This window comes from Panthera leo, chromosome D1, assembly GCF_018350215.1.
Source record: "Panthera leo isolate Ple1 chromosome D1, P.leo_Ple1_pat1.1, whole genome shotgun sequence".
NCBI lineage: Eukaryota > Metazoa > Chordata > Mammalia > Carnivora > Felidae > Panthera > Panthera leo.
In genome coordinates this window covers 81,695,758-81,709,664 of record NC_056688.1, presented here as the reverse complement: position 1 = coordinate 81,709,664, position 13,907 = coordinate 81,695,758, and the positions used below count along the sequence as shown (strand labels likewise).

The 13,907-nt window shown below is 37.5% G+C and overlaps 1 protein-coding gene across 2 annotated transcripts in view; it reads right to left on the bottom strand.

The window, feature by feature from the left end:
• Positions 1-13,907, bottom strand: part of BBOX1 (gamma-butyrobetaine hydroxylase 1) — a 64,456-nt gene that overhangs the window by 25,388 nt on the left and 25,161 nt on the right. For both annotated transcript variants that reach the window (XM_042905414.1, XM_042905413.1), the window contains one exon: positions 12,849-13,047. In XM_042905414.1, the coding sequence (XP_042761348.1) occupies positions 12,849-13,047 (199 nt within the window). The remainder of the gene's footprint in view (positions 1-12,848; positions 13,048-13,907) is intronic.

The following is a 13,907-nucleotide window of genomic DNA, read 5'->3' as shown; positions in this document are numbered from 1 at the left end:
ATATTAAAACTAGATAGAGGTAATGGCTTCACAACATTGTCAACGTACTAAATGACACAGGACTGTGTCAATTAACTTTAAAATTGTTAATTTTATGTTATGTCAGTTTTACCTCCGATACAAAAAAAAATAGCTTGGCTTAAAAGTTAAAAAGAAAGTTAGTAAAAGAACTAAGGATTACTTGCAACTCTGTGGCCAGAAAATAAACCAATATTCAGATTTTGTAAGGCTTTTCCTTTGGAAGATTGAGGCCATGTGTAATTAGAAGCAAGCTGTATTTTAAAATAAGCCAAAGCTGGTGTGAAAATTGTGTCACTATATATGCACATCATTTTATTGCTGTTATAATGTCTATTTATTAATTTATGTTCACATTTATCAAATCATTTTTCAATAAATATATGTTGAACAACTACTCTATTCCAGGCATAGTTTTAGCATTAGAGATATAGCAGGAAACGGAGTAAGAGAGACAAATAAACAAGTAATTACCAAATGCAATAACAGAGATGAGTGCTATGAAGAAAATAAAGCAAGGTAAAGAGGTAAGGATATTGGGGGCCAGGAGAATATCATGGCAGGGATAATGCTTTGGGGGGTGCTCCAGAAGACCTAGAAGAAAAGAAGAAATGTGAATTTCTGGGAGATGTGTTTTAGAAAGAGGAATCTGAAGTGAAAGGTAGGATTTCTTCCCCAAGTTCTGGGATTGAGGATGAAACTAGCTATTTGGCTCCGTGTTTTTTTTTTAATTTTTTCCATTAAAATTTAAAATGGAAAGGCTGGTAAATCTTTCAGCAAAGTTTAAAGTACCATCTATATGTGGCCATAAGCTGGAAAGAGACCCAGTGAAAGAAGAGGAGTATATATAGCCTGCTGCAATTCATTTCAAATATGAGTCAGACAATCCATTATACTGTAGTGACTACAGCCAGGAAATACATGTTCTCTATGAATTCATGTCACTCCATGACCCATACCTAATATAGATTCTGGCTCTTGTCACCATCAGCATTCCAAGAATAATCAACATGTAGTAAAGGACTTAAGGATGCTAAAAAAGGAGTTTTATCAAATTGTAGAATATATAATATCTTCTAAGAAGATGATGCTTTTGACATTGTGAGTAGGAAATGACTATATTTAGATTTTCTTTTCAAGAGTGTTGATGGTTTTGCATTGATTCACCTACATTCCCTTTTCTGTTTTCTCCTATGATCAGGGGTAAACTAACTGAAATTCATGCAGCCAAGAGCTGGCTGAGATTCAAGGTGAACGCATTAGCCAGGGAACAGATCTTTTCTTTGTTTGACATTAACTGGCTGTAGAACAGGGATGGGGCCTGTGACTTGGCATCATCAAAGCAGTTCTCCAGCCTTCTGTGCTAACTGGCAGAGGATGATAAACATTTTTCAGTCTTAAAGTGTCTTAGGCACGGTATGGGATGTGTAGCCTAAAAGTCTATATGCGCACGTAATGATAAATCCCAGGAAAGGAGCTTGCCAATTCCAATCATAAAACATTCTCATAATAGTTATAGCATAAGTCTGGAAAAATCCTAGAAATGTCATTTGGTCTACCTTTCTACCTCCGTATAGAAATGAATCAGGCCAAGAAGGCTGCTGCTGATTGTTTATGATCCTAAATTTTCACGTATCCTTCTCAAATCCAAAGGAAAACACAGCAGAAATAAATGCAAATGTGACCCATTGGCCTGTGGAGAAACTGTTTTAAAAGCTCACTTGTGGGACCTTAGTGAGATGAGTGTGTATTTACATGCATCTTTCATTAGAAATAGATTCTGGTGTTCTTCCAAGTAAAACAACTCGAGCAGATTATCAGGAACCATCATGACTGAGGCAGAGATGAAGCACCAGGTTTCTCTAAAACTACAGGTAGGCTCAGCATAGCATCTTAATCCATTGATATAGACTTGCCTGGTGTTGTGCAAGGACAGGTCATTGAAACTGTGCACACAATCCTGCTTTTGCCAGAGATGCTATTTTAAACAGATCTATCTATTTCCACTGAGCTACTTGTGTCATTCTCAGAATTGGACAAACCAAACACAGACTCTTAACTACAGAGAACAAACTGGTGGTTACCAGTGGGGAAGGGTGAAAGAGGTGAAGGGGATTAAGAACACAGTTATCAGGATGAGCACTGAGTGATGTATAGAACTGTTGAATCACTATATTGTACACCTGAAACTCATATAGCACTGCATGTTAACTATACTGGAATTTAGTTCCAGATAAAAGAAATTTCTTTTATATTTTCCGTTTAAGGATTTTGTCAAAGGCTTCTGAACATTAAAATTGTGACTTTTCGAGACTTATTTTGTGGGCTTGGTTTGAATACTAATTCACTAGATCCATCCAAGTTAGATGGCCAGTCATAGATATTCATGATATTTCATCATGTTTTATGACAAATTTGAATCTTTTTGTGTGTATAGAATGCTTACATATTGTTTTTGCTAGATTTGTTCTTTATAGCATTGGTGACAGATTTTATAATCTTTTGGTTCGTGGCACACTCTTGGAATATCATGCTGGATTTATTAGTAATCTTTTTCTTTTTTAAAGTTCTACTTATATGAAAAGATGCTCTACTAGTGCGACCTTTACTTATCACCAACAGCTACAATCTCTAGTCTCAACCCACTGCAAGCTGGTCTCCTCAGGCAATAGAAGAATGCCTTCTTTTGATTATTATTACTTGTCCTGTTGGATATAAAACATAATGCTCATATATGTTAATTTTTTTACATTTTTTACATGTTTATTTTTGAGAGAGAGAGAGAGAGACAGAGACAGAGACAGAGCATGAGCAGGGGAGGGGCAGAGAGAGAGGGAGACACAGAATCCAAAGCAGGCTCCACTCTCTGGGCTGTCAGCACAGAGCCTGATGTGGGGCTTGAACCCACAAACCATGAGATCATGACTTGAGCCAAAGTCAATGTCTTAACCAAGTGAGCCACCCAGGGGCCCCATGTTAATTTTTTTTTGAAGTTTTAACATAGAAAATTAAATTTCTAATTTATAGTCATCCAAATAAAGATTATATACTGTGTAATATTTCTATTTGTCGTTGTGACACATGCACAGATGACTTCCCAGATGCAGTCACTCTGCAGAGCTTCAGATATTTATTTTTCCACGATCACTTGTTAGATACACACAATGGCCAGGAATTGAGGGAGTGAAAAGGACAGACATGGTACTTGCACCTCATGGAATGTGCAGTCTGTGGGGAAGGAAAATTATTGTGATTTATCTTTCATAGCTAAAGTACAAGGTCTTATGAGAATAAAGAAGGGAAGATTAAGTGGAGACCTGAAGATTGAGTAGGATTTAATTTACCCAGAAGGGCAAAGATCATTTTTGGGGGGGAGAAATAGTATGTGAAAAGGCCCAGTGGAGGGAGAGAAAATGGCCTATCAGAGGAAGTGAAAGAAGTCCAATATGGGCTGGAATGGAGTTTGCTCTGTGGCTGTTGTTGGCTTTGCTTCAAATTTCTGCTTCCCTTGTTGTCCTGTAAAGTCTTACAAAAAGTCTCATTACATTAGGGAACTGAGTTGAAACATACCCTTTATCTCATAGCATTTAACCCACTGCCAAAAATATTTGTTGAATGAAGGCATGGACTGTAAAACAGTAAATTGTGTTACTTTCCTGGTTGTCTGGCTATTAACTTTAATCTTGACCTAAGTCATATGTTTTAGGTGTATTTAAATTATGAATAATTTGGCCACCAATCATAAAGCTTTCTTCTGAGAAAAAGACTCCAAATTAAACAGTACAGGGACAGTAAGGACAAAGGAAAATGAAGTTCCGGATAAAAGTAAAGGAGAGAAACCAGGGAATCTTAGAATGTTATTATCCACAGTTTGGAAACACAGCTTAAAACCATAACAAAAAAGTTTCTGAATCATATCTCCTTTTAATAATTAAGGAAAATTCACATAAAAATTAGCAACATCAAATGATTAAGGTTTAATGTCATAAAGTTATTTTAAGAAAAAGAATGCATAAGGGTGCCTGGATGGTTCAGTTGGTTAAGTGTCCGACTTTGGTTCAGGTCATGATCTCCCTGCTCGTGAGTTCAAGCCCCACATCGGGCTTTGTGCTGACAGCTCATAGCTTGGAGCCTGCTTTGGATTCTGTGTCTCCCTCTCTCTCCGCCCCTCCTCTGCTTGCGCTCTGTCTCTCTCTCTCAAAAATAAACATTAAGAAATTTTTTAAATAAAGAAAAAGAATGAGTAGCAAAATAACATACCTACAGATAATACATACCAGAAGGACATGGCCTCCAAAGATAAAAAATATCCTAGTTTTTCCATTTCTAATTTCTATTTTCTGTTTACAGCTACTTCTGTTGAGTCCAGAACACATTGATGAAATGATACAATGTATGAAAAAGTAACTTAATCAGATATAGAAACTCAAATATGAGATGATATATTCAGAAAGGAAAAGTCTTAAAAATCATTAAAAATGAAAACTAAGCTAGAAGAAATGCCCTATTGAATAAGCACAACAGATAACACCTTTGGATAATTAGAACATATAAAAGAGAAAAACATAAATATCAAAAAAGACAAGAGATAAAGATTTGAGAGAAAGTAATACATTAAAAGGAACAGGCACAGAAGGTTTAATATATACATAATAAGAGTCCTCAAAAGAAGAAACCCAAAGTAGAGAACAAATATTAAGAGCTATGATTTTAAAACATCTTGAAATAAAAAAAAATATGTGAAACTACACATTGAGAGACCAAACCAGACATTGCCTGGAAGAGTTGTCCCAGAACAACCAACACTAAAAGAGTCTGTAAAATGGTCTTTAAAGGGAAAAATCTTTTGGGCATCCAAGTAAAAATATCAAATTATTCATAAGAAAAAGAAAATGAGATTACCAATAAAACTGTAGTGACATATTAAAGATTCTGTGAGCCAAGAACTTTATATTTAGCCAAACTGATTTTCAAGTATAAAGACCTTAAATTGCTGTCAACATGCAAGAATTTAGAGAATATTGTTCTCATGGGTCCTTCCTGAGGAATTTACAAGAGAATGGGATTCAGACAACCCAAATGAACAGAGATATGTTCACATGGCCCTGGTGCTAAGTAATAAATTTTATTTACTAATAGAATTAATAGAGAATTTAAAAAAATATATAAAAAATCTAAAAAATTGGGAAACTACTGTTAACTGCTGCACATTTTGGTGATAATACTCTATCAGGAAAACAAGATAGTGAATACCATAGAATTCAGGAGAGCTTTTGGGGAAAGAATTTTTCTTTCAGGAAAGATTTTTCAGGAAAGAATTTGGGGAGAAAGAGGGGTTTGTGATCCTTTGGGGTATGTGGATGGGTTCTGGAGTGACTGGTAATGTTCTATTTCTTGACCTGCATGGTGTTTCAAGAGTGTTTGGCTTATAAAATTTTATTAAGCTATACATTTGTTTTGTGTGATTTTTCTATGTCTGTATTATATTTCACCATGAGAAATGAAATTTATTTTTAATTTATTTTGAAAGGTTAATACTCCCAATAATAAAAATAAAGACAGATAGTGATAGAAAGGTAACAAGTGCCTCTATAAACATAGAGAAAAATGTTATAGCAATTTCCTCCAAGGTTCTGAAGGCTTTCATCATGAAAAACTAAGAATGCAATGCATTGCTAAAAAAAAAAAAAGTTTATGAGAATTCCACCTTAAGCACATTTAGTGGTTTTCTGGGGGGGTGTTAGGTCAAATTGTGCTTAATTTATTTCATCAGAACAAGATCTAGATGCTAGTTTAGATTTTTGATGTGAAAGATTAAAATATAAACTTTATCTTTTCTTGCCACAAGTTCTCTGATTCCTTGTTAACTGTCACTTTCCCTTTGCATAAACAGTTGGCTATAATTTGAATTTAATAGAGGGTATGGGAATAAATATTCCGGTGCTGTTGTCATGACTTAGTTTGACAAATTTCTATATACCCCCGTTAAATTATTCCTTTGCATCTGAGCCGTAAATGAGTAGAAGCCACATTTGATAGTTAGTAATTAGTTAATCATTATTACGGCCTTAAGAATTATGGGGGGATGCTGGGTAAACTGCTATAGGAGTACAGTGCAAAGGAAAGACTCCAGAGTGTTGAATCAGGTAAACCTGGGTTTGAAGCCTGATTCTTCTGCCTCAGTTTCCTTATCTCTAAAATGGGGGTAATGGTGCTTACTGGAATTGCAAAGATTCAAGATAATGACTCTAAAGCATTGAGTTCAATACTTAGCATGTAAAAGGTGCTTCATAGACAATTATTTTCCCCGTTCCATTACTAGCTGCCTGTCCTGGATACTCGGGATAACCAAGGAGGTAAGGGATGTGGCCGGGTGGAGGGGGGGGGGGGGGTCAGGGCTTGTGGAGAAGCAAGTGGCTTGTTAGGGTCTCAAAATTTCCTCAAGTGATTTCGAGGGGAGCATGAGACACAGAAATTATTTTTCCTTTCATTCATGAGATGACCTCATACTCAAGTGGTTTTGTTGGCAGCAACTTTAATTACTGCGAAATTGAATATTACAAAGGGAACCCCAGGGACTGTCTCTTGGCTGATAACGTAAGCTGGGGTTCACAATGGCCCCGAGAACAGAGACTGTTACTTTGCTTGGGAAACCCTAATGCTCACAAGAATACATATTTTAAAGGTTCTCTACCCTCTACTTAAACACGATGATGGTCAGTACTAAATCTAAACAACTCACGAAGAAATCCCAGTGTGAATTTTTTACCAAGAAGGATGGAGGTACTACAACTAGTTTCAGAACTAAGACAGGTTTCCTTTGTTTTCTTCCCAAGTCTAAATTACTTTTTAGGTTGATTTTTCATAACTCAGAAGCCATTTTTATTCAAGAAGGGCTATGTGGTTTTCTCCAGCAATTTCTTGGCTAGAAACTTCACCAAAATGGGTAAACTTGTTTCATTTTGTTTTGTTTTCTTTCCCTGTTTAGTCCCCACACTTCACAAATGTTTTCTGGTAACATGTGTATCAAGTAAGTAGCTGTTTCAAAGTCAGGTTTGGAGGGAGTGCTAATGGTAGGAGCGATTTCTAAGGGGCCAGCTGCCAAGGAATAATCATATTTTTCACTCATACACCCTCAATCTTTAATACAACCGAATGTGTGAAATGCTGCTGGGCTGGCTTACAGAAATGCTAGCAGAAATCCAGTGAATGCTGGAAAGGATATATTCTTGTACTCCCCAGAGGCCATTTCAATATTGTTAATTCTTAACTGGCCTGGCTGGTGTATTTGACAAACAGCCCACTAGAAACATTTTAGGCTTGACATTATGTTATTCATCTGATGAAGCCTGTATGCAAGAACTGGGCAGCAGTTGTAGCCTCTTACATTTTTCCAGCAAACTTTCATCTAAAGGTTTCAAAGGGCATGCCAGGTATTAAAATAGTCCTGTAGAAAGAGAGAAGCAAGTCCTCAGGAGAGGAGAATCATAGAGCTCCAGGAAATTACATGAAAAGCTTAGATCACCTTCTCCCCTACAAATAGCCAGTGGTGGAGCCATGATTCAATTCTGATCCTCTACTGGTCCTATGGGCAGCTCTCTGGGCAGTAATGTAATACAGATGCTGCGGGGTGTTGAGTCCTCAGTTCTCCCCTTAATTTTTGGAATGAAGTGTTCCAAAGTATTTATTTAAATATTTCCACTACAACATGTGACTGTATAAGTTTTATTCAATAATTATGCAGCTTCCATGCTGGTCTCCACAAGATAAAATTTGACTACCACCAAGATCCTTAAGTTTCTTTTATCCCTTTTCTTCATTGTCTCTGCCTATGTTATTCCTTATGTTGGTGTTTCAGAAAAACATATTTTTCATTTTCACCTCATTATTCTTATTTGTCTAATCCCTGCTACCTGTGTTAATGCAACTTGCTTATGCCAGCAAATAAAGCATTCTTAGAAAGAAGAAAAGCTGAAACTTCTGGACTGTATTCTGGAAAGAAGGCAGTCTTGTTAGCTAAGGGTGAAATTTGTATTCTCTTCTGCTTAACTTCCTGATGAAGAAGGGTCACTCAGAATTGCTCACAAGGTTAATTTTCTAACTAAATACCGACAATGCTAAGAAACAACTTTTGTCATCTTGGCCAAATGAATTGCTCAATATCTTAGCATACATTCCCTTTTATTAAAATTTCCTGGGTGGTCACTGTATGTCAGGCACTGAGCTAGTACTGAAGATATAACCGTGATTAGGCCACCATTTCAGCCTTCAAGGAGCTCAAAATGACAGCGACAATGGCCATGAGCTATGCAAGCCTTATTTTCAAAGATTATCCTGGGTGCTAGTTACTAGCAGAATACCTACTTAATGCCCAATACTGGTCGTAAATATTTTTAAAAAATGCACACTGAATCCCTTCCTTCTTTGTGTGTGTCACACACACACACACACACACACACACACACACACACACCATTACATGTAAATATGATGTGAATAATAAAACCCTGACCTAGCCAATTTATTTTGTTGTTCCACCAATTGGAAAAGGAATATTTTTGGAGTATGATTTTGCCCTTTCAGGGAAAACTGGTGGTTGCCAGAGGGGAGGTGAGTGGGGAAGCGCGAAATAGATAAGGGGGACTAAGAGTACACTTATTGTGATGAGCATTGAGTAATGTATAGAATTGCTTATATTGTACACCTGAAATGAATATAACACTGTATATTAATTATACATAATCTTTTAAATGACTAAATAAAAATTTAGAAAAAAATATTCAGGAGGGTATTTTTATTGATTTGGGGAGAAAGTTCAGGTACATGAGATGAGGCTTTTGGCCCCACTCTATAAAACTATATCGATCCAAATTAAAGGTTTAAATACAGGATTTGGATTTGACTTAACAAAATAATGACAAGCATCTGAGAAAATATAGATGTGGAAATGACATATACTTTTGTCCTCAAAGCTATTACCATTTTGATTTAGTATTTGAACATAATTTTAGGAGTATGAAGTGCTGAATAATTATTGCATTTATCTGCTGCTTTATGTATTTTTTAAAACATCCAGGTGTTCATCAATCATTAAGCATTTATTCCTTACCTCCCATATGCTGAAACTGTGCAAAATACTGGAATCTACTGTTTGTTTGTTTTTTTTTATATACCCCACTAACGCTTTAACAATTGGGAGAAGAGCTAAGAACAAAAAATAGATTTTATAATTCTTACTTTAGACCCATGCAATTCAAGTTCTCTAAACTATTTGGATGGAATCCTATTTGAATGGCAAAGTGCTAGGTGGATATTTGTTTCCCAAGTGGGGCATGTCTAAAGTAGCACCACCCTATTATTATTTTTGGCATCTAAGCAAGAGTAGAAACCAGGATCTTTGAGAAATCTACACGGAATGCAAAGTTGCCCTTTAACCTTCCTCTCCCTGCTTTCCTTTCTCTATCCTTCTCCTATTTCTGGCAGTCCCCTCTCTCCATTATTTATTGCCTTCATTTATTCATTCCATTCACTCACTCACCTGCCAGTTACTTTTTCAAACAAGAGTAAGGCACTTTGCCAGTGGAGAAACAAAGCTATGAAAAAGAGGGACCATGTTTAAGGCAACTACTGATTGTTATAAAGAGAAGTCGTGTCCAGGCACTACCACAGTACAAAGAAGAACATGAAAAATGCCACTTCATGTACATAATTGTGAGAGTTGGGAGGATAGAAAGCACCCAAGCTCTATACCAACAGAGACCCGCCTTCTCTTAAAGTACCCCTGCTCTCAACCAAAGGTTTTCACCTTTGCTACACATGAGAATCGCCTGTAAAGTTTTAAAAAGTCCTTGTACTCAGATCACATCCAAATCCTGTTTTGAAAAATCTCTGGAGACTGGACCCAAATGTCAGCATTTTTTAAATTGGTTATACCAATGTGCAACCTCAGTGGAGAATTATTGCTCTAAATATCCCTTCTTTTAAATCCCATGTTACAGAAACTTTAATATCGCTTTCCACATGATTGTGGGAAGGAGCAAAAAAGGAAAATAACTTGAGGAAAACACTTACTTTTCTTATCCTCTTAATAAAAATCAAACAAGCAAACAAATACAAACAAAGCAACAATAGCAAAACTGTCCTCTTCTGTAAGTTCTTAAGGTAAAGAATAAAAAATCACCAACAAAAACAACAACAACAATAGAGATCTTGGTAATCAGTTGTAGATGTAGCAGTGAGGTGGGCAGAAAGGCATTTCTTAGCATGTGGTATAGCTTGAGAGCTTCAGGAGACAGATGTGACCTCTGCACAGAGTATGAGGTGGAATAGGGCTAACCCTGCCTGGTTAGATGCAAAGGTCTTGGACAAAGTGTAACAGTAGCAGAAGGTCTGATCTGTTTGACAACCAACTTTGAATATTTATTTCAAGAAATTTCACAATGTTAGATCAGGGGCCAAATTATCAAGCCTTTTTAGGATTTGTAACAACAAAACAAAACGAAATGTAAGTTATGAATCAGGACAAAGAATCTGACCCTAAATGTGAGGGATGGGGGTGAGTATTAGAAAACTATAACAAAGACCACTCCCCCCCCCCCCCCCCGCCGGATTTGGCTGCAGTTGTGCAATTATGAAATGGGTTGCATAGATACAAAAAGTGTCTTGTCACTAAATAAAAATTGAGTAAAAGAACATAGAAGAGATCTAGTTTGTAGTGTTCTCTTTATGTCTGGTGCCTAAAAGCATCCTTTGCATGTTCTAGCTTTATATCATCAATAGTGAGGTGGATTAGGAAGCCCATGGATAAAACAGACCCCAGTTATAACTCTGGTTTTTTTGGTTTTGTTTTGTTTTTTTTACTACCTGTGAAAACTTGGGTTATAGTTGAATTCTCTGAGCTTCAGTTTCCTTATTGGTGTACAGGTGGATAATATCTGTGTCAGAAAATTATCAACATTAAAAAAAGAACAAATATTGGGTTGAGGCTCTTAATAATTTCAAGGCTTTTCCACCTCTTTCCTTTGTCTTTTGTTACTGATATAATCTCTAGAACAGCTTAAATTCTTGTAGATGTAGGGGAGAGAACAATCTTGACGTAATTTTGCTAATGGTGGAAGTAAATTCTTGGGGTGGGGGTGGAGGCTGGGTCTTCTAAGCCTAAACATGATAGAGTCTTCTGCCATGATTCAACTTTTCTTTTTAAGTTTATTTATTTATTTTGAGAGAGAGAGAGAGACAGCAGGGAAGGGACAGAGAGAGAGAGGGAGGGAGAGAATCCCAAGCAGGCTCCATGCTGTCAGCACAGAGCCCAACATGGGGCTCAAACTCATGAACCTGTGAGTTCATGACCTAAGCCGAAATCAAGAGTCAGACGTTTGACCAGCTGAGCAACCCAGGTTCCCCTGCTGTGAATCAACTTGATCAAATCAGTGGGGGCAAGTGGTGGGATATTTTTGAATCCTCTGTTTATCTACGTCTGTAGAGTCTTGCAAGAGGATCTTACTCTAGATTAGGGATGGCAAACTCAAGGGCAGGCAGGGCCCTTGTAGGTCTGAGGTGGGGGTGGGGGTGGGGGTGGGGGGCGGAATTTGTGCAACTGAGGAGTGAGAACATGCTCCCTTCAAGCAGATGGTTGCCATGTAGGGATTTAGTCTCAGTTGTTGCCAGATTTGATTTTTCAAGAAAAGTCAGATCCATATTTAATGTAAAATCTCCCAGTTTTTAAGTGTTGACAACGAATTCTATTTTCTTTCAACATCCTGTGGGCCAAATAAAACATATCTGAATACAGCCTGTGTGCTACCAGTTTTGCAACCTTTGGATTTTGAAGGTTCTTTTCGCTCCCAATGTGCTCTGCTCAAGCAGAGCCCAAGAGCAATTGTATACATCACAGGAAGGGTTCACCCTACAGATTAGAAATACAGTAATATCCCCACTTGCACCAAAGTGTTTCCTGTTGTGAGTGTTTCTTATCCATAATTAATGTTACCTCCCAGGTAATTCTTATGCAAACAGCTTCTCGGTTTCAAAGTTAAAGTCAGTTACATTTCCTGTTACTTGCTGAAGTGCATAGACCTAATTTTTTGCAGGTTACTTTTATCTTTTTTTTTTTTTAACACATGTGGTGGGCGGCTTTAAATTCCCCAGGGCCCTACTTTATTTTGCACTGAGTCTTGGGTGGTAAAACTTTAATGAACTTTCAGTATTTATAAAAATCTTGGAGAAACACAGTCTTCCATCCCACCTGCTGTGAACTGAATTGTGCCCTCCCCCAAATCCCATGGTGAAGCCCTAACCACCAATATGAGTGTATTTGGAGAAAGAGCCTTTAAGGAGGTGAATGAAGTTAAATGAAGTTGTAAGGCTGGGGCTTTTCTTCACCAGGACTGGTGTCCTTATAAGAAGAGGAATAGACACCAACAATGCAGGTACAGAGAGGAAAGGCCATCTCCAAGTCACAAAGAGAGCTCTCACTGGAAACCAAACCTGCCAGCACCTTGATCTTAGACTTCTGGCTTTCAGAACTGGGAGGAAATAAATTTCTGTTGTTTAAGCGACCCAGTCTGTGGTATTCTGTTAGGGCAGCCCTAGCAAACTAACACACCATCCATCACTAGCCTGTCTTTGATGTCTGATGTCTTTGGGCTTTTAGGATCCCTTAAGATTTCAGTTATCCTCAGGGAAATCCCACTTTTAGATTCGTCTTCTCATCTGGCTTCCTGTTCATGGCATTGTGGAAATTTTGTATCTCCAGTCAAAAGTGTCCCTCTTCTGGGAAATATATCAAACTTTACATATAACGGCAGAATACAGACTATTTGGTGACTCACCCATAAAATGTAAGGTAAAGGAAACCAATCCTTTTCCCAAGTTTTAAAACTTCTCCTCGTTTGTCAGATGCTCCTGTGAGTCGTACTATGCCTACTTTCTTGAGGCTGGAGAGCCACTTGTATGCATGTTCATCATTTTTTAAAACATCTTCAAAATCCAGTGTAGGTAGCTGGAGCTCTGAGCCCCAGTACTGACATTCTGTGAACAAGAAAAGAAAGAAACCAGGTGGGGTTACATTGTGTTTATATAAAATGAGAATCTCCGAGAAGGGGCTAGTTCATTGAAGCTGACCTTTGATTTATCATGGAATTTACAGAATTTCAGTCATATTAGGAATACCCAGGCTACCAGATTTTCTTCCCTGGAGACATGCCAATCTACTATATACCTCCTGCCTACCATTGCCTGACCCATGACAGGTATTCACTATACCTCATGTGTTGAGGGAATGTTTAACTTGTGGATAGCTCTTGATCTGTATGTCCTTAGGGCTTCTTTGCCTGGACTCTGCTTGGAAATAATGCCGAAATATTGTGTGTTTTAATCACCAAGTAGCATTGCTCAGCTCCAAATAAATGATAAAATCTGAATGATGGACTTAGAACAGCATATGCGTATTTCTGGAGGTGGGAGGAGTGTTTGCCTTGGTAGGTACAACTCCTTCTTCCTCTTACTTCACTTGATAAGAAGCTTTCTCTGAGGCCAAATCATTCTTTGGAGTCAACAAAAACAGTCCATAGGGACGAAAAAGTGAAAGGTGTGGTCATAGGATGTATAAAAGATGCATTTTATGTAGACCCTTTGATGATAATGCCACACCAGATAAAGTCAAATCCCTCATGATCAAATGCTCATAAAAAATGTTTACTTAAGAAACAGAAAGGAAAACAAAGGGAAGAAAATAATTTGCTAGCCAACCAGGCTCTCCTAAAGGAGGCGGAACGCAAAGATGTCATTTTGCCAAGGGAAATAACGCAGATATTAGCAACTGCATTCAGGAAATACCCAACTCTAGTTAATCCATTTGATTTCTTCATTTTTGGAAGAAAGTGTTTGCC